Source organism: Triturus cristatus, chromosome 2_2 (genome assembly GCF_964204655.1).
Source record: "Triturus cristatus chromosome 2_2, aTriCri1.1, whole genome shotgun sequence".
In the NCBI taxonomy this organism is placed as follows: Eukaryota; Metazoa; Chordata; class Amphibia; order Caudata; family Salamandridae; genus Triturus; species Triturus cristatus.
Genome location: NC_140582.1, coordinates 562832900 through 562854514, shown reverse-complemented (window position 1 = coordinate 562854514; position 21615 = coordinate 562832900). Strand labels below are relative to the sequence as shown.

Sequence of the window (21615 nt, the reverse complement as noted above, 5' to 3'; positions counted from 1 at the left end):
CCTCTGTCAACTAGAGACCCCCAGTTCTAACAGAAAGTAAATTTAAAAAATCAATAAAATCATTTACCTTGCACTTGCTGCAATCCCGAGTCGGCAATGCGACGAACACAAGGTAAGTGGTTTTATTTATTTTTCATTTTCTTTTCCCTATACCGTCACCTGTCCACTTCCCTCCCACTGCCTGCCCCACCCCACCGCTGCTACCTATGCCGGCTGCGCTTGATGCTGAGCATCCTGACTAGACTGGTGGGTCCTGCCTGGCCCCGGCTGCATACCTCAGTCAACCAGGAAACCCATTTCTAGCACATCCCATAGACATTAGGGAGCAATTTCGATGTGCGTATTAGTTCTCTTGATGCCAGGATAGTGATAGATAAATGTTTGCTTTGATTTTGCAGATATATGTGACTTCAATTATGTAACATTGATTAAATATGTAAGATTCATTTTAAGTCCTGGAAGATCCTATCTCTGACAATTATAGGTCAAATTGCACTGACTAAAATGTCTATTTATTATCATTAATTGTCCTCTTTGCTGCCTCCACTTGTATTTTATATGACAAGTTTTAAACAAAGATTGAAGGAATGTGTACTCATTTTATTCTGGAAAATATGCACCTAGGATGGTGCTAAAATGGGAAAGACTTTATGTTAAGTGTAATAGTGTGGAAATCAATAAATACATTGAATTTTACCACAGTTAGAAGAATGCACTTTTGGGCACAATGAATAATCTACCGTTCAATTGCTTCTTTACACACGATTAGTCCTAATATAGAACATCAATGTTTTAGAAGCCAGGCTAATGAAGAAAGAAATTCGCTCCACGTGGTGTGGCCATGCTCTAAAATAGCACAATGTTAAGAGGAAATATTTCTTTACTGTATCAGCCAGCTGTCAGCGTAAACTTTACTGGATTTGAAGATCCCATTGTTGAGATATTCATTGCACATTAAGGATATTACTAGTGATTTTTATATTCCTGATAGTCGCATGAACCTTTATAACACAGCACTGGACCTCGCAGTTTGTTCCACGTTCTTCGGAATGGATCATGAAAATATCCATGGACCAATGCAGGGAATGCCTCTTCACTTGTAGGTTGAACGCAAGCTGGAATCCTGTGAAATTGTGAGGGAATGTTTGATGAAATATCGGAGGGTGTTCAATCCTTAAAGATTCTCAGTTGCTATAATATACTGACATGAATTTAGGGCCATATGCACTTACACATGATCACAAAATACTGGTCTCAATTTGTGACCAGTATTTTTGTGAACCGACCTATGTACAAATAGGTCAGTTCTTCAAAATCTGAATCATAGTGGGTCGGAATTTGACCTACTTCAAGCATATTAATAAATTAGGTTGAAAATCTGGCTAGCTCAGATTTGCCATCGTCACAAAGATAATGGCCTGCTGGGGTCATTTCTCTGATTGCTTTTGAATAAAGCAAACATTTTTTTTTTTTTTTAAGGAAGCTTGTTTTCCTTAAAGGAAAACAGAATGTGTTAAAAAAATTAGTAAAAGTTTCACAAACTTTTTTAGGAGGGGGCAGTTATCCCAGGAAGGGGAAACAGTCCCATGACGACCCCTTCCCATTTGTGAATGGCTTACCGCTATTTTATGTAGTAGGTAATATATTGATTATTTATTACCTGCTTTTCGGTCGCAGACTGTTAATGCATAGCACAAGGAACTGGTATTTAAAAGGGTTGCCCTAAACACACCCCTTCCAAATACCGATGAGGTGTGCTTTCCTACACCAATTTAATGATTCAGAAAACCTTTTCCTCATAGTTAAATGAGCTTAATACATGAGCTTGAGAAAGGGGTTTAGCGTTTGCAAATCCCCTGATCTACCAGTATCAGAGGGATTGCAAACGCTGAAATCCTTTGTACATCTGGACCTTAGTGTTACATTTGATGATGATTTTTCTTTTGTATCCTTCCTAGCAAGTAAAGAAGAAATGTTGAGATATAAAAAATGCAAAGAATCAATAATTGTTACGTGCATTAAGCCTAAAACTACTTGTTCATTTTACCCAGTAAATGCTTTTTCATATACTAGGTTGCAGAGGAACTTTTATTGAACGTTTTGTATCAAAAGGAGTCAATATCATTAAATACATTATTCATGCTACAAACAAGGGAATCCCCAGATTCCCGTTCTGCTGGGGATTCTAGCTCACTCCAATGAAGCTAATGCTGAGGTGCACCATGATCCCTCTTGATGTGGGGGTGATGGGAGTCCTCTCCCCAACCTGAGGCTGTGGGATCCCAGGTTGGATGGCTCACTGCCCCACTGCTATCCTTCTTTTTGGCAAGCCAAAGTACATTTGAGAAGTGAGTGCAGCCACCCGACTGTACATATTGGATGTTTGGTAGGTGTTGCAGGGGGTAGACGCGGGGATACTGCCATCGGATTGATGGAATCCCCTCTTACTTTGTAATTTACTGCAGAGAAGTGAAATGTGGAACTTTGGAGGCTACTGCCTCCCTCCATCAAGGTGAAAATAGAAGCCTTAATACCGGGCGTTAATCTGCCAGAAAGACACACAGCAGCCTTAAGTTGCTCCACTCCCTCTTGGTGGTGTCTCTAGGTTCTGTCATGCATTATTAGCGGTATTTCCTTCATTCGGCCAGGCAATTCATATCAAGGTCCATAAAGTTTTTAATAAGAAAACTGTTCACAAACAAACCTCCATTGAAAGATCTTGCAATATTATATGTTTTGTCAGAAATGATGCAAGGGTTCAATTGCTGAAGTTGAAACGTGTTCGTCTGGAAGTAAATTAGAAATGCATTCATTCGGTATGAACAGCATCCCCAAACCAGCCTGTGGCTTTAGTGCTAAAGACAGATAATATTTACTAGCAGCATCTGCGTCCGGTGGATGGTTGGATGTATTTGCTCTTTTAATGGATTGCTCATTAGCCTTTGTGCCTTACCGGGAAATCACATTAACAATACGCAGCAACACAGGCAGTCAAATGTCATTGATTATCGTGACTGTAAACCCCGCCTGCTCTGCCTGCAGTATAAAGCCTTACTAAGAAATGACTGTCTTTGCCAAAATCAAGGTGTTCGCATCCCTTCTTGTCTGCAAAAAACGAAGGCAATGGCTCAATTTGAAAACTCGAATGCATTAGAAAGACCTGGTAAGTGACGGCAACAATTGAATTCTTTGTTATCGAGGTTACAATTACATTTCAACCAACAGATGTGCTTTATTAGGGTTATGTAGAGATGTTATGTGTAATATTGAGCTGTCAAGCATTGGTAGTATATTTTCAGGAAGGCATATTACTTTGAAACATTGCTTCCGGCACTATTTTTCTACTTTTAGAACTTGTATAACATTTTGCAAGCGTTGACGCATTTTACGCTTAAAAAATAGAATGAAAAACGCAAGTGACACAAATAGTGCACTGGTTGTTCGAGTTCCTCCATTATGATTTTCACATGTGGTATAAGTCCGCGTCCTGTTGTAATTTCAGTCATTTTGCATAATGTGTGTGATGCGAAATTCCCAAGAATTACTAAAATGTATCCAGCAATTTACATTTTGCCCAGTCCCAGTATAAACTCCAGGTCAGAATAACTACCTATAACTGGAATTCACCGGACTTTACGTAAAACGGCTTATCTTGTAGTCATGATTATTAATGAAATTAAATTTTATCAATTCCCTAAAGTATCTGAGAATCCCCTCATACTCGTCGTTAAATACCAAAGTCACTTTATCTTCAGACACTACTTTCTGTAGAATTAGACGTACGTCTTTCATGTTTGGCTATGTTACGGTGTGTTATCTTGTGTCTTGTTTATTTTTGCGTGTTTCAAGTGTCATGGTGTGCTACGGTAAATTATAGATAGTTTGTAAATGAGAACCGCTTTCTCACTCCTAGAATGTTCAGGTGATGTATACACATTTCATGGTATATGGCAACAGAAAATATACAACCTTTGATGGTATTATTTCTTTGATTGCAAACTATTTTGGAGTAGTTTGCAGGTAGGAAATGACAAGTGCCAAATTCTGCACACTGAAAGGATCTCATTGCCTTCCCGAATTAAAGTATCTATAACGTGGCCTCCAGATGCAGGCAAGGGTGGATCATTGTACATGCAGGCTAATAAAACTTATTCTTATAGCATATACGTGTTGTCATTTTAGGTTCAGATTGCCTCGAGGGCTGGAAAGCGATCTTCTTTCTCATTGGTGACATTAAATGCAATCGGTTCGACCTTTCCCGGCCTTCTCTTCAAAACCCATCATTGGAGTGAAAGGGGTGCTGACAGTAAAGACAGAGACAAAAGACAGAGAGCACAGAGTGGGGATTAAACACCAGGCAGAGTACACCTGGCGGGCCAAGGGGTGAACGGTCAACAGTCGATGGGCACAAGAGCAAGGGACAAAGAGGTGAGATCCCAGCCTGCGAGGAAGGGCAGGGAATGCACAAGCACAAGGAAAGAGAGAGCACAGCAAGATAATGGAACAGAGAGATCATGCTGGCGGGCTAGAGAGAGCACAGCAGAGGGAGGAGAGAGAGCACAGCAGAGGGAGGAGAGAGAGCACAGCAGAGGGAGAAGAGAGAGCATAGCAGAGAGAGAAGAGAGAGCACAGCAGAGGGAGAAGAGAGAGCACAGAAGAGGGAGAAGAGAGAGCACAGCCGAGCGTCCAAAGAGAGTAGAGCAGAGAAAACTCAGTAGCTGGTCAGAGCACAGCAGATGGAGCATAAAGACCATATAGCATAGTAGAGGCAAAAAAGAGCACAGGAGTGGGTGGCAGGGAGAGGTCACAGCAAGAGGACAGCAGAAAGAATGCAGTAGATGTGCAGAGAGCACAACGAAAGGGGTGCTGAGAGCACAGCAGAGTGTTTAAAGAGTATGTAACACATAAGGGAAATGAGCAGATTCAGGGATTGATTGGGAACCGTAATCGGCCTTGGCAAACTACTCGGCTGGCCCCCTTGTTGGTCAGGGGGGCTGCGGCCGAGCTGTTGGCAAGGGACAGTTTCGGCCGATTTTGTTACAGGGGGCTGATATTGACGGCCCCTGGTAATAAAAACGGCCCCCCAGGGGGCCAAAACCGGCCCCAACCCTGGCGGCCCACAGGGGAAATGCCCGGTGCCCGCTATAGCCAGTCCAGCCCTGAGCACATTATGCGTGGCAGTGGGTGCACCGAAGTGGTGGGAAAGAGAGACTGCTGCTAAGAGGGCAGAGAGAGCTCTGGGGAGTGGGAGAAGAGAACGTCCAACATAGGATGAGAGGGAACAGCTGAAGGGCAGACTGAGGATTGCATTAGAGGGACTAGCAGAGTAAATAACTGAGTGAACCAAGCTCAAGGCAAGTAGATGAGTGACAAGCAGCCGCGGTCCGTGCAGGTAACAGCGGTGAGGCCAGGTGGGGGTGGATTCCAACGGACGTTGTAGAGGGAAAATGTATTATTTATTTAATTGTACCTCGGCATCGTCCCTCGAAACCTCCCCCGTCCCCCACGCCCCCATGCGGCCCCACCGCCTCACCGCTGTTTCCTGCATGGACCGCGGCTGGTGACAAGAGACACAGTTGGACTCCAAGTGAAAACGTTGCAAGAGAAGTCAGACTAGAGGCCCAACGTGGCCAGACTGATCGTTTGCAGTTAGATGAAGAGAGGCACTGTGGTGTCGAGTAAGCGCGGGGCTGCTGTGAAATCCATCTCCGATGTTAGACATGATGGTGACACAGGGGGACTCTGTTAGGTCTCATCAAGCAGGAGCTAGTCCCGAAAGACATCCACACAGTACTGCCACTGGGAACCTACTGGCCACTACACAAACGCAGTTCACCTCACAGGCCTGCTTATTATTCAAGACCTGTGCAACCATTGCCATACTATGAAAACCGTTATTTTCTGGTTTCATCACAAACGATTAATTCCTGCACTACATTCATGGGCCAACTGTTTATGGTCGGAGAATGTTCTGTTATCTACACTGAGACATAAAAGGCCAAGCCCCTCTCTTTGTGCTTTTGAAATCAGTGCTTCAACCAAAAAATTGAAATATACATGTTTACAGTATAGGTTTCCTAACACTTATGGTACAAATATAGTTCAATGTCAAATGTTTTAAAAATATCTCTAGGACACACAATTCAGACCCCCCAGGATATTGTGGCATAGATTTTCCAATTACAAATTTAGCGGCATTTTTGCGGAACTTTATTTTACTCATAATCATTCCTTTTCAGTCTTAAATCAATGAAAACTGTTTTAGCATGGCATTCCACTTTCAAATAGGCATGTTTAAAGTGTCTAAGAGTATTTGTTTGCTATGCTAAGTCCTCTAGACCTGTAATGGCTGACAGCAACACTTTACTCATGTTGCTGGCAGCCAATCAGAGAACTTGCTGGACTCTAACTTCTGCAGGGCCGAGATTGCCCAAGGGAAATAAAGAACCCAGGGCCAATCATAACTCTCTCCTTTTAAATTGGCATGCCCGCAAGAGTCTAAGACACTCTTGCAAGCCTCAATGCACCCCTGCTGGGTCCCAAAACAAAAAGAGAGGAGATTCGTTGGTACCCAACGCTGCTCCCCACTAAATTGGCAACAAGGTGTAGCATGGCAGTACATCTCTACTGCTTAATTGACTGCAATGTCTGCATTTTAAAATATTTTAGGGGATTTAGACATCTGCTACAGAGGTGCCCAGTAAATCTCAGGGAATAATATTAATGGTGCGATAACTCTGGAGGTTAAAGCATTTGTTGGAGAGATCTGTGTTTTGTGTTGTCCCAGATTTTCATCAAAGTAGTATAGAAGGTTAATGTGTCTCCTGCAAAGCACATAACATAACATGCAGATGAGAGATTTTTACTTTATGCAACTCGGTATGTTAGTTGCTGCTTTGAGCACAGAGATCCTTTTGTTAATTGCAGTTCATAGATTAATATCCTTCTAATATATCACAGTGAGCTGTGAAGGACATGTGACACCTACACCTTATAACCCTAACTGTGTCATGTAACACATCTTGTACATTGATTTATACAGGTACATGATTTATTATCCTATGTCACACAACCACATTATATAATAAACTACTTTCCTCATAAAGGTGAAAATGGCATCTTCTAAATGAAATAGATTGTGTGTCATACCGCACATTGCTTGACCAAACAGCATCAAAAAACGTTTTATCTACGAAGATCAAGGAATTGAAATATTTAGAATTATGGTTTAATCATTTTCATGATTAGCATATTTTCGTTGAAATAACACTGTACAACGCCTCCTAAGTGTGGACACTGGTTCACTTGCTCTTTGATCGGCAGTGCTCACAGCATCAATTCAGCAATAAGAAAGAATGCTATACAAAAGGAATACCAAACAAACACAGTGGGAAAAGCTTACTGCTGGATAATTCTGGAGACTTTCTTGGGGACATATTATCAAGCACGGCGTTAAAATTATCGCCGCTTTAGCTGAAGAAAACTGCCGCTAAAGCGGTGATAATGGGCTTGATAATTTCGCCGTTTCTTGATAATATGCCCCGTGGTTTTTAGTAAACAAATCATATGCTTTAATCACTTTACCGACTTGTCAGGTTGTGTTGCATACGTGCCATGTAGTATGGTGCAAGTATAAAAGCCCACATCTCCTAGGTATGCACTATCTCATTCAGACCAACACTAATATAGCTATTTTATCCCACATTAATGACTGCCATGTGGTCAGTCATGTGCTTGAGAAGCACTTACCAATCAGTAGGACATTCGCATATCTCCCACTCTGGAAGCGCTCGTTGATGATGGAATGTCGAAAGATGAAAGAATCATGAGCACTCCCTGTGTACATTGCCAGGACATTGATGAACGGGTCCAGATGGTCCACTATTGCCCACACACTCATCGAATATGTGTGTTTCCAGTACAGGCCTGATGTAGCCGCTGGAGGCACAAGCTGCAAATGTGTACCGTCCATTGCCCCCATCACATGTGGAAATCCTGCAATGGCATACAAGCCTTGCTTGTTTTCCTGTTGTTTCTGCCATGTATTGGGGAAGACGAGGTACGGGTTGTGAGGCTTATGATGGCATCCAGGATGGAGGGTAGGAATGCTGAAAAGGATGGCTGGGATACTCCAGCCACTCTAGCTGTGGTGGGTTGGAATGTTACAGATGTCAGCATGTGTAGAACAGCCAGTAGTTTGCCCTGCAGAGGGAGGTTGTTGCACCGCTCAGCTGTTGTCTGCAGTCTTGGTGCAATCTGGTGCAGGAGCTGGACAATGAACTCACTCCTGAGCCTGTAATGTGTGATGACCTCCTCCTCCTTCCTGAGGTCAATGAGGGTAATCCTCTGCCGGTATACCCACTCCCTTCTCCTGCACTGCCTCCATGGTGATGGTGATGGTGGATATGGTGGTGGTGGTCCTCTTGGCGCTCCAAGCTACAGTAGGGGTAAGTCCATGACATAGTTAAGTTGGCAGAGTGATTTGTGTATGTTCTGCTTTTGTACCAATGCCAATGCACCATTTTTATGCCTGGCTTGCCAAAGCATTACATTTTTTACGCTTTTGGGACTCTGTGCATCTTTTGCCAAAGTAACGTCACTGTCCCATATCCTTGTGAATACGACTGTGTCAGTTGTGCATGACTTTTAAGAGGGAATGCCTATCTTGCATATCATTGTCTTTATCTGGTGAAGCCGGATCTGGCGCTGGGGAAAATTGATCCTGGAGTGTGATGCTAGAGGCCTCTAGTGTCACTTCATAAATATGGAGCAATGATTGCTCTGCTGCTGTGGTAAAAAAAACCTGTGGTGGCGCTATCTCCTTGTTAATATGCCCCAAAATGTACATTAGCAAACAGGTCCATCTTGTTCTCATGCCAAGCCAAGCACAGATATTTATTTGTTTCCCACGTGCATTGCATTGAACCGCCTCTCATAAACCAGGCTACTTTCTCAACCATCAGTCTATTGTCCTGGCTTCTGTGTGTGGCACCGTGTTAGAGTACTAAATTGTTTGCAGTGTTCCTACACATTAAGAGAGTGAGAAAACCCAGGAGCCTCAACTCCACACTCAGGCAAGACCCAGAGCTCTGACCTAGCATGCACACAGAGTAGCAATCGTAAAATAGTTTTGTGATGGTGGGGCTTGGTCTGGGTTAAAGGAGTGTATCCATTCCAGAATTAATACAGGACATAAAGTAACAGATTACATCACAAATGTTATTGACATCAAACCACCACTGGCAGTGATGAAGATATCACTGATGCTATTCAAGGACACAGCAACTCAGATTGACCTAGGTTAAACATTTGGTCGTATGCAGCAGGATTGATATAGGTTTAGCATGTTCACTTAATATAGCTATGGTTGTTTTAAGTAATTAGGTAATTTCCATAGATAATTAACTTTCAGAATTATGAAGGTTGATGGTGATATAGCAAGGATGCAAATCCATGGACAAAAGCAACTTCCTAGAGCTGGTGTAAAACATAACTCCAATAATCATTGAAGCAACACACTGATGAATTTGTCTTGGTTTGCTCTTCAGGTTGCCAGTGCTGCGTAGGTTCATAAAAACTATCTGATTTGCTGAAGCCTTAGAAAATGACTGGAATTTCCTCAAGAGTATTGAACCTCTAAGATAAAAAATTATGTCGTTTGTTTTTTGTAAATGTATTTGTACAGTTTTACCCAACATAAGCCAAGCCAGTACCTTTACATTCTCAACAGTATATGAAATACACAACATGGAAAGAATATGAGGGGGCACTACAGGTATCCAAACGAGAGTATGATCAGCCACATTCAAACAAGAGGTCTAATTGCCATTAAACAATGGAAATATGGACAAAGGCAAGCGTACACCTCTTAACATTAATTTTAAAGTTCTGTAGAATGTTTTAAGTGTAACTAATGTATTGTGGCCACTTTTATCTTTAGGCAGTTGTCCACTGTTTATGCAAGGGACACAGAAAAACTGGGCTGTGTGACAATGACAGTGATTTGAATGAGAGCACCTATATCTTGTGCTAGATAGAATGTTTTCCTCTACTGAGCTTGTTATTTTAAATTTAGTTTAGTCTGTCTATTTTGTAACCATTCCAGCCGTTCTTCTTGTGATTACCTTGATTTCATGCACTGATAGTAATTTGTGATCAGCTATTGCTGATCTTAGTACCCCCTCTAGGTATTCTTTAGAAGATACCTCCATAGCTCATATCATAATGGATAGTTTTCTACAGTCTTGAAAACTCTTAAGCTACCCACCGACAACTCGAAATGAACCCTGCACCACTCCTCATACTCCTGCTCAGAGAAATCCCACCCGGCTTGTATGTGGCAATGTAAGAATCAGATGTCAAGCAAAGTCTGACTGCTATGGTCATCAGATTTTGCTTGAAATCTGACTCTTACATTGACTGCTTTGGAAGTAGGGATATGTGTGCTGCCAGCTCTTGTAGAAAGCTATTTTCAATGGATCAAAACTTTGTTCCCACCTCCTGAGAAAAGTAGTGTACGCTATTGTTCCCTTCCAATCCTTTTCTCATGAGCTGGGCATTGTTTCAGATAAGATCACTTTTGTATATGGCAACATTATGTTTGCTGGCCCTTATGGTCCTGGTCCTCCTCTTGCTAAAGTTGCATTATCTCCTTCTCGGCTGCCAAACTTTATTTCATGAGGACCAGATTCTCTCGCTCCTCACCTCTCTTAGATCAGCAGTCCCTGAATAGCCCAGAAGACCCTTTCCACTCAGCCTGAAGCAGGCACTTCCCTGTGCAGTAGCTCCAGCATTCACTTTGATTTCTCTTTCACTTCTGGTTCTGTCTTGCTGCAGCTAAAATTTCAGTTTTATGACTTCCCTTCTCCGAACAACATCGTTAGATCCTGTGAAGTTTCTAAACATTTTCCGATCTCCCTTCTTCCTCCAATTGTGAAGTTTGAAAAAAAATCCTGGTCAGATGGCAACGCAGTTATCCAATATAAATTGATAGTGACAGAAATAGTTTCAAATTGAATCCATAGCTCAAGGTATGTATCGGTGTCTGCAAAGAATAATTGCAAATACCCTTATGTATGGGGAAACGACATATTTTTTTCTTCGAAATGTGTTATTCGTATGAGAGGAAGTTAATCAGCGTGAAAATAGTAGAGGTATGCCCTCACATGGAAAAAAATGCGCATCCTTACATCCAAGGGATGTTCATTCAGTTTCCAAAGTCACACGGTGAACGCTTCCCACAAACAGAAATTCTGCTCGAACCAACGTTTCAACGAGAGAAGCCCAGGTCAGCATAAGGGAGGCGGAAGTTGCCTATGCCGTACTTCGACCAATGGTCGGGGTGTGGTCAAGCTTCCCTGTATGTAATAAACATCACTCGCAGAGCTACATGTCATATCTCTACTGGTTTCTTTGTGATCACTCGGGAAATGCCACCGCACAGCAAGTTTAGACACGGTGTTGTAGAAGAGGCGAACTTATGAATACCACATTCAGTCCAAGAGTGTAATTTTACTTTTTCTTTCATATGTTTTAAAGGATTGGTTGGAAAATTAAAGCTCTACTTCTTAAGACACCCTCGACCTCCCATCGAAGACAGAAAACAGTATGATCTGGAATTTGCGAATTCGACCTCTTTCCATGGCTTGCACAACCTGGTCGGCAGACGGAGCAGGACACGGAAGGTGCTGTGGACGTCCGTGGTCTTGGGCTCGGTTATTATCGTATGCTGGCAGATCTGCACGCGCATCATAAACTACTTCAGCTGGCCAACCACTACTTCCGTTACAGTTCAGTATGTGGAAAACATCGAGTTCCCGGCTGTGACCTTTTGCAATCTAAACAGGTAACCAGATTATATTTCTAGGGTAACAATACCATCTATAATTTTCTTACTCTAATATCAAGAACAAAGGATGAAAACGTGCAATTTGTTACTGCTAGTTATTAGAATAATGTGGCATGTGTGTACCGCACAATCTTTTCAGCACTTTTGGTAATCTGACTTTCCAAATGTTTTCGACTCGTAGTCGACTGTAATTGATCCAGACGTTCATTGCAAGACGAGTCTGGGGTCATTAATATAAACAATGTGCAAAGCAGCATAATGGACTTGTGCTCATGTTTAAAAAACAGGCTGACGCCCATTGTGCGTAATTTGCATCCTCTAATTCAATATTTTCAAGATTCAGTGCATGAGTTCTGGGCATCGGAACTCGATAAACAGACCAGCAGCCATCGCGCCTCGCCTGAGCAGTCGTCAGCTTATGCATACAACTCATGGTTGACAGTTCAGTTTCCCACGTGCATTTATTGCATTGAACCGCCCCTCATAAACCAAGCTACTTTCGCACCTCAGCAGCATGCACCTGTCTCATTTTAAGGATTTTAGGGGCCCTGGCCAAAAAATAGTTTGGGGAACTCTGTTTTGAACAACTTTGAATGTTGTTACCCATTTTTTGCTATTTCGAGCCCTATTTTTCCTAACAATATTGAATCAGATGTAAAAGATTAAGATAGAAAAATACACAGGGCTCAATTACGAAGTCAGACACGTTGCAGTCTTGGGACCGACCTCCGATCGGCGGTCCCGACACCGGAATTGCAATGCGACTGCACATGGTGCAGTCGCATACTCCCATTTCTCTATAGGAGCTTGTGCTTCCGGCTCCCATAGGTAAATGGGAAATTCTGTCAATTCCTGCACCAAGTGGCTCAGTGCAGGTATTAACAAAGGGACACCATATGTGCCCCTTTGGCTTCCAACCAGAAGCCGCAAGGAAAACGGGGCCCTGCTAGGGGCTCCCAATCTCGCTTTCCAACAGGCTTTCCATGTCGGAAAGCCCGTCATAGAAAGCCTGTCGAAAACTGAGCATCATAATCCCAACAGTGGAAACGTCATCCGTTGGGATTACGGCCAGTCTCCTTGAGCCCATCAGAATCCAGCCGGAACGACCGTCCGGTTTAAATTACAACCACCTAGATTGTGGTCAGAGGCTTTCAAACCAACATCGAAATAGGCCCCACAGAAATTAGATAAAGAGTAAGTTCACTTTCCCAAGGGGGCCTTTTGAAGTTGGGGGCTCTTGGATATTGCCACTTTTCCCAGGCTTTACAGCGATTTTGGCACGTGTAATAGCAAAATCCTGCATCCCGTTCACAGAATAGGAATGGTGGGATTTTGTTCTTGTAAATGGATTTACATAAACTCATTTTCAAAAGGACACCCGTTTGCTGACATTTTATTGTTAAGAAAACGGTTTCACAAGGGTGGTTTGCAGGCGTTCTAGGATGGACACCTGAAAACGCTGGTGAATGAGCAGCAAACCATTTTATAATGGTGGATATCCACACATTGTTTTCATTAGGTTCCCATGCTGAAAACCGATGGGCATTTCATTCTATCATATGTTGGAGTAAATCCAATGTTCATATTGAAAAGGCGGGGCGGGGACACCACCAAACTGGTGGGGTTATAATGGAAGTTGTTTCTTTAAGATGTGAATAATTTCCCCCACTGGAACCCAAAAACTACACACTTAACTTATGTGTTACATTTACGGATTTGAAATTGCAGACTTGCTTCATTTTCGTATGGGTGATGCTTTGCCTTGTCCATGCTTGTGGAAAGCTGCGGAACGATTAGTAAATGTCAAGAAGATCAGATATTTACTTCAAACATAGGAGTAATCTTATGGGAGAACATTTCTGACTTTCTCACTAGTCTATTTGTGAATTTCCACTCTAGAGAAAAGTTTGAACATATGCTTGGTTATCTCATGCCAGCCCAGAAAAGCAGGATCACCTACATTAGGGCTGTGAAAAGTGACAAAGTAAAAAAAAGTAGGTTGTGAGTTTTATTAAGGGTGGACGTTCCAAATACCCTACCGAAGAAATCGGAGGCATATTCAAAACATACAATACAAAGTTTGCAAATAACCACAAACTATGAGTTTTAACTAGCAATTTTAAGTGTTCTTGCCACAGTTTTGGAGACCCCCAGGTCACAAATAATGGAATTTGCATTAATGAGATGCTCAGTTTGAAATTCACAAGGCGTGTGAATGCAGGGGTGAAGGATAGGCAACTTTTTCAGTGGAGAAAAGAAGGATACAAATAGAAATAAAATTGTCATACTTCAGGTTTCATTGTGAATACAAAGACGTACTGGTAGGTGTTTTCACAATCAGAATGTGGCCCAGCAGACTAGAAGGTGAAGATGAATGAACTTGTGTGTATATTCAAGGGACTAAGAATCTGTCAAGCATAATGTCTTCTGTGAAGGCGGCCGTATTTATCTGGCCACAAGCTACCAGCCCAAAGGGAACCTAAGGTGCACTAATGCTTTCAACCGTTGCCTAAGTAAACCTGCTGAATTAAACATGGAGGAATATCCCTCAAAGTCTAAGAAACTCGCATTTGGAATAAAAAGAAAAACCCTAAGAGGTCAACTGGAAAAACCTGAAGCCCTCTCTGTTTAAGAAATCAAGGACACTATTATCACATCACTGCCTGAATGAAACGGCTCCTATTCCTTTGTTAGGCGCCAGGCCCTTCTAAATATTAGGTTCTTCTAACTTGTAATTGGACTATACTGAAGTTACAATTCTACTCACTAACACCTGGTAATCTGATGTTTCTATAAAATAACATGTTAAAGCTATAAAACTCCTTCAATACATATTTTGCAAACTGGTGAAACTTAGTCACACGACATGACATCATGTATTCATTTTTAAGTTGCCTTTTAGGTTTAGCTGGAAAGAGCAGCTGTTGCCAGACATAATGTGATCAACTTAAAAAAGAGCTTCCAGGGGCAGTACACGGGGGCCTTTGGCTTCACCAACATGTTAGTTGCCAGGAGTACATGTTTTGACTATGCAGAAGTTGTGTGCTGTCAAAGAAAAAAGTGCTTACCCCCCAGACTGCTGGGAATATTTTGTTTATCCCGCATCGTGAGCCACCAGCAGTATGGCTGCCTTGAGCTTGACCTTCAGAGGCACACCCATGACATTGTAATTCTGCTAAAGTGTCTAAGAAAACTAGGTCCTCTGTTGTCTTTACTGTTCTCTGGCAGTAGCACAGATGGAATCTGGAAGCAGGAATCTCACGAGGAATCTACTGCAATCACTGTGCCGTCCCCTTCCATCATTAACTGTAGACTACAGATTGCAGTTGTGTGTTGGAGAGCAGAATGGGAGGCCAAGAGCGACCCCAGGGGTATCCAATCATTTCTGTAATAAGAGCAGCTTGCGTTCAATGACAATCATACTGAGCTACTAACATGACCAGTAGGGGAACAGAGACTACGTCAGAAAAGATTACATTAGTGGCCACCATATGCAAGATCACCAGCAGTGATTACTTTAGTGCGCCAGGCAAGGTTGCAAACAGAAATGTGAAAATGGCATCTGCAATGTATCTACAGAGTTAGTACATGACAGCCATAGCTACAGTGTCCCCAGAGCAAGAGGATTCATTGAAGTAATGTCTCCCAATCACCTTAGGATGTATTACTGAAATAGCTGTAAATAGAAATCCAGCCATTGGTGGTCAGCTAAGTGTATGAGTTCTGAATATACATTTTGGTCTCAAATACATGCTTTTGAATTATGGAATACATATATTAATTCAACCTTTCAAAAGCTTTGACTTTAATAGTCAGGGCTGCGCACAGGAGAGCTATTTACAAGTGGCTGGGGAGCTGCCTGTTGTTCACGAGCTACTCGTTGGAGAAGTCTGAGCTACCCTAATCTACACAGAGTTTTAAGTTTGGCTTAACAGTGCAGCTGTCACCTGACCATATGATCAAGAAAGAAGATCTTTCAGAGTACTACTGAAAAAGGAGCTTAGGCTCCATTCACACATTGGTCCCCCAGAGAAAATGATTTGATTGGCCACATTTGGAAGCCTTCACTAAAAGACTGCTGGTATTGTACTTTTTGGCTTGTGGCAAAGCTTATATTTGATACAACAGGATTGAGCTGGTTTAGGTGGCAAGCCAACAATCATGGCTATAGGCTTGATCTGATTATTATGAAAGTTACGACAATGGGACTAGACCTCATGTATCTATTGTGAAAACCATATAGTAAAGTTAATGGACATTTTAGTGTGGATTGTTATTACTCTATATTAAAGGCCAGAGGCATGCATTTTATTACATGTAATCTCACAGATTGCCATGGAAGGCAGAGATTTTGGTGTTTTGCCAGCCTCTGTGCCAACGCCTGGGGATTCACTGGGAAAAGTCCTGTCATATTTCATAGGTTTAATCTATTTTTTATGGAACATTATGACAAGCCGGTAGAAATGACCTTCCTATTTTGAAGAGCTTTTAAGGGTGGATGCACACTGTTCTAAAACCTATAGACAGGTATTTTGGTAAATGGAATTTCACACATTACCACGGTAGGCAAGGGATATGGTGTTGGTGATCCACCCGTACAAACGGCTAGAAAGTGTGGAGCATAATAATCCTTATTAAGTTGTTTTAGGAGAGATAGTATTTTGCTATGCCAACTATAATTTTCTTCATATGTGTACTTTTATGATTGTATCCTGGATGGAAAGCTTATGCTCAATGCAGCATGTGCACCTTCCTGCACAACAGAAATCCTTTGGGACATTTTTCTCTTTCTGAATGCGCTGCAGAATGTAGCAGACGTAGAAAGAGGAAAAAACAAAGAGAAATATAGATATTTCTCCTCGATACACCTGAGAAGTGTAAGATTTTGGCGCATTCCCTGGGAACAGTAGTGACAGATTCCTTCAGTGTGATCTGTTTATAATGAAACGTTTTAATAACCCAAGTAAGCCTTATTTAACATATTGTAAAAAAGCATGTGGTAAAGGCAATACGCTTTTAAGGGTGGGTTGTTATTAAATTGTGCTAATGCCTTTTGGCAGGTATTTTTCTGCATGGAATTTCGCAAATTGCTGTAGTAGGTAAGGGTACTGGTTTTGGTATCCCACCCGTACAACCATGAGGATGGACGATTTCCACTGTGGTAATCCTTAAGGCGCTCTTTTAGTAGGGATTTTATATTGTTTGGCAACTGTATAATGTACATATTTGTTATTTCATTACCATAGACCTGGGGGAAGGCATATGACCACGACAGTAGGTCTGAGCTTGTTATTGTGAAAAGCCAATGACAAAGGTAATCGGCCTGATTGTTTATGATGAAAAGTTACGATAAAGCCAAAAGGCCTGAAATGTTGATTGTGAAAAGCATATGTTAAAGTCAGTAGGCATTTAAGCACAGATTATTATTAATTGGTATTTAAGCCTATATGTAGGTATTATGTAACATGGAATTTCACAAATGAAGAAATGAATGAATATATGAAGGAATGAATGAACAAATGCAGGCATGAATGCATGAATGAATACATGAATCAATGAATAATTAAATAAATCCATGAATTTGCAAAGCATTCAGCTACTCTAAACAGATTAACCCAGCACTAAATCCCATCTAGGTCACAGTTGCTATGGCCACCTTAGGCCAGACCAAACAGGTAGGTTTTGAGAGCCTTCCTAAAAGGGATTTCTTCAGAGATGCTCCTTCAAGCAATTCATTCTCTGCAAGCCAACACAGAAAAGGAACGTCCACCGCATTGAGCAATCTGAAGGTGTGATCAGGTATTAAGGATCATGTTTATAAAAGGCCTGCTGCACACAAATTAGAGCCTTGCAAATTATCCATTTCCTAATAGGAAGCCAGTGTAGTTTGTTAAGATGTCTAGGAACCGAATCCCATCAACAAATGCTGTATTGTTTGCAATCATTTGACCCATTTATCCTGGATCACAAGAGAGAGTATATTCCTTTAGTCCTGCCTAGCAATAATGAACGCATATGTCCATATTAAAGCATAGCTACTGATACCAATTCTTGCAGATTAAGTGCCTGGCAGGACTCATCTACAGTCTGGCCTGATATATCTGTGATTGCTTTATGTGCAAGATGAAGTAGCCCAAAGCTGTGAAATTGGCATATTTCAAAACTGCTGAGGAGATGGCAACCTCAAATGAATTCAAATAGTCAGGCACTTGCCCAGTTGGATGATAAATCAAAACTTCTGCAAAAGAGCTTTTGGATGCAAAAGAAATGCAGAAACCCAGTCATTGACCTCCCTTTAGATGATTAAAGTGAAAAGTGTAGCAGTGAAAACTTTCTGTACTATAATGGCAATCCCCCCATCTAGTTTTTTCTGTCTTGTCTATAATAGACATAGCTATGAGGAGCCGCTTGGCATACATTCATATTCGAGTCCGAACGCAGCCCAGATTCAGTGAGAAGCAAAGCATCTACATTCAAATATAAGCGAAGTTGAAAAATGTGTAAGGCATGTTTAGGGAGTGAGCAAACGTTCACAAGTCAGACTTTCAAAAACCCATCCAAAACCTTACGAACGTTTCCTCCAATTTGTTCACAGTATCTACAAGTGGAACATTGTGACTTGCAAGAGAATGTGGCAGATTCAGGCCGCAATGTATTCATATCAAATAACGTGTTCCTAGAATAGTTGCGAAGAATGACCTTACACAGGGCAAAACAAACAGAGTAGATGGCAATGGCTGTAGTCGAGGGCAGATGGGCTTGCCTTTGGTGCACTTTTGTTCACACCAGTGGCATGCCCACTGCACGCTACTGCTGTGTGTCCTTGCCACAGCCCGCATTGAATAGGTTAAGTAGAGCCTGAAACTGGACAACTAGAGAGCCCACCTGCAGCAAAACCCAAGCTTTCTATAGCAGCGCTTCTCCTAAAACCCACCGGGGATGTGCCAGGGTCCGGGAGGCAGAGTGCAATATTCTTTTGGGAAGAGGGGCATGGGGGCTCCCTACATGAGCCTCTGTGAGGCCCAGGAGGACCCCATCCCCTGGGTCTGTTGTGTAAAATAAGAGGACAGGGGCATGTGGCTCCCCTTTCCAAGCCTTAATAGGCCCCAAGGACCCCACCTCCCAGGGGTGAAAGCAATTAAAAAAATAGGTTTAATGGTTCCCTGGGGTATGAGGTCCCTGGGGCCTATTAAGGTTCAGCAAGGGTGGTTATTTGTCCTCCTTGCCTTTTCTAAGGAGTTCAACTCCAGGGGATAGGGTTCCAAAAGTCTATTAAGGCTCAGGGAGGGGTGCCACGTGCCCCTTCCTCTTCACACATATATTTTAATCACAGGGGATAGAATCCCCTGAGCCACTATTGGTTTTTTGTGGTTAAAAAGTTACAGTGTCACTGAAATTCTCGCCTAAGTGTAACATTACATTAACCTTTGTTTTTTTCAGGGAATATATATATATATAAGTTTGCTGCTAAAATGGCAATCGAACCTCGGTTCGTGAAATGACAGTCTGTTGTCTATGTTAATTCTTTGCACTGGCACTATAAAAATGGGGAAGTGTTGTCAGCGCGTCATGTGGTCAAGGTCCTTGTGGACCGAAACGCGTCATGGCGGCACAGCGCAAAATAGAAAAATAAAAATTCACAAGAGAAGAGGTGTCCATTCCTGATTTCCAATTCACGTTGCATTGAATCATACGGGAAAAGTTCACCTGAAGCGTATACCAGGACGGCTTCCCTGGTGTTAACGGACCCCCTCCTGAACAGGGCGCAGCAGCAGGAAGCTGTATCTGGTGGTGAAGCCGCAGCAGCCACCGGACATCGAAGAAAACACAGCCCGAGCCGACGAGTGGGACAGCGGGAGCATCTGTGTCGGAGGATGCGAGAGGTACTGACAAGTGCCACAGAAGGTAGGAGCTGCTAACGAAAGGTCTGGTGGGAGGTGTGCAGTAGCATATGCAAGCATATTGAGTGCAACTGCCACACGCCTAACTGAAAGTGCTTATAATGGCCCCTGACGTGCTGAGAGGCAGAGAGGAGGCAGCTGAAGACATGTGTCCTGAAATCCCTAATATCCAGCCAGTGAAACGGGTTAACAATGATGAAGCCAGTAGATCGGGAAACAATCTCAAAGAATTGTATAAAAAACTTGAAAAGGCCATGAAAGTGGAGCAAGCAAAATGGTGGGAGCACAAGTCTCTCACCAAATATTTGGAAGTAGAGAGGGTCCCTCGGGGCCTCCGTATTTTACTTGCTCCGAGTTATGAAAATCCAAACAAAGACAAGTTGCTTGAATGGGCTGAAAGCAATCTGGAAGCCTCAAAAAATCTGATGGAAATTTTGATTAAATATGCACAAATCGACAGGATTGAGTTACAAAAAGAAATAGATCAACTCAGCAACAAAATCACGGCTTTGTAAGGCTCAGACACTATTTCTAAAATAAGAGAAGAAATGACAACAAGACTAAAGAAGGAGGAGGACATAATAAAAAAGCGGAAAACATTCAAATTCCAGAGGGATAAACAAGATTATGAAAGGGGCCAAATCTTTACCTTCGCCCATAAATACGATGGTGTGAAGGCTTCACACAAAAACACAGGACAGACCAAGCGGAAAGAAGCAACCGCTGGCCCAAATCACCAAATATGGGAAGCTTCATAATTTTCTGACCTCAGTTCAGCAATCAACAGCCGGTCGGATATTGAGCAAACCAAAGACACAGCAGGTTTATCAGCACTTGACAAACAAAAACATACACTAGTAGATGAACTGCATTTTTTAAGGAAAGACAGGCGCCAGACGTTGCGTCCGCGAAATCCCAAGCCAAACAAAGGCAAAATGCAAGAAGACGTGAACGAAGGAAAAGGAGGCGCAAACTCCAAAAAGATCTTCAACTAGAAACCAGCAAGGAAAAATTGGCGCCGATAGTGATATCTGGAACTCAATCTAATAATTCCATCATAAACTTTTCAAACATTGACTTAGACAGCGCAGAACAACAGCTGTTGGCTCTTGGATTACCCTACTGTCCGGAAACACATTTTGATTACCCCCAAACAAGAGCAGACATATATACATTTATCAGGAAACTCAAGCTACAAAAGTTTCATTTACAACAACAAAACAAAACAGGCCTGCCCGCGGGAAATCAAAGCAAAACAAACGTAACTAGTGCATTAACAGCAAGGGATGTAAGATTATTGGGGGACTTACAAGCACTCGAAAATTATGACTTAAACAACACACCTCCTGATAACACACAAAATCTCTTGAAACAACAAGGAATTGAGGTTAATGCAACGATATGCACAAACCTCAAACCAAAATCAAAGTTTGTGCCAGTAATGCCACGGGATACTGACTCTGACTAACAGGCTACAGGTCGTGATGAATGACGCTGCACGACTTATTTTCAGACTCCCAAGGAGAACTAAGGCCTCCCCCCTGCTACATAGCCTGCATTGGCTCCCCATTAAAGAGCGAGTGGAATTTAAGACCTTATGCACGGCTCATAAGGCACTTTACGGTCAGGCACCAGCCTACATTACAGATCGTTTGGAGGTGTACAGCCCAGTGAGAACACTTAGATTCTCAGCTATTGGTCTGTCCCCGCTACAAATTAGTAACTAAGGGAGGAAGAGCCTTCTCTGTGTTAGTTCCTCAGCTATGGAACATGCTGCCTGAGGTGCTGCGCAGGGAAGGGAACCTCCTGCGGTTTAGAAAGATGCTAAAAACACTGTTGTTTAGAAGAATCCTGAGTGTAATCTAG

General features: G+C 42.3%; 1 protein-coding gene across 1 annotated transcript in view; it reads left to right on the top strand.

Moving 5' to 3' along the window:
• Window positions 1–3123: 3123 nt before the first annotated feature.
• Window positions 3124–21615, top strand: part of ASIC5 (acid sensing ion channel subunit family member 5) — a 612782-nt gene continuing 594290 nt past the window's right edge. The window contains exons 1-2 of the mRNA XM_085641714.1: window positions 3124–3163; window positions 11539–11845. Of these exons, the coding sequence (XP_085497840.1) occupies window positions 3124–3163; window positions 11539–11845 (347 nt within the window). The remainder of the gene's footprint in view (window positions 3164–11538; window positions 11846–21615) is intronic.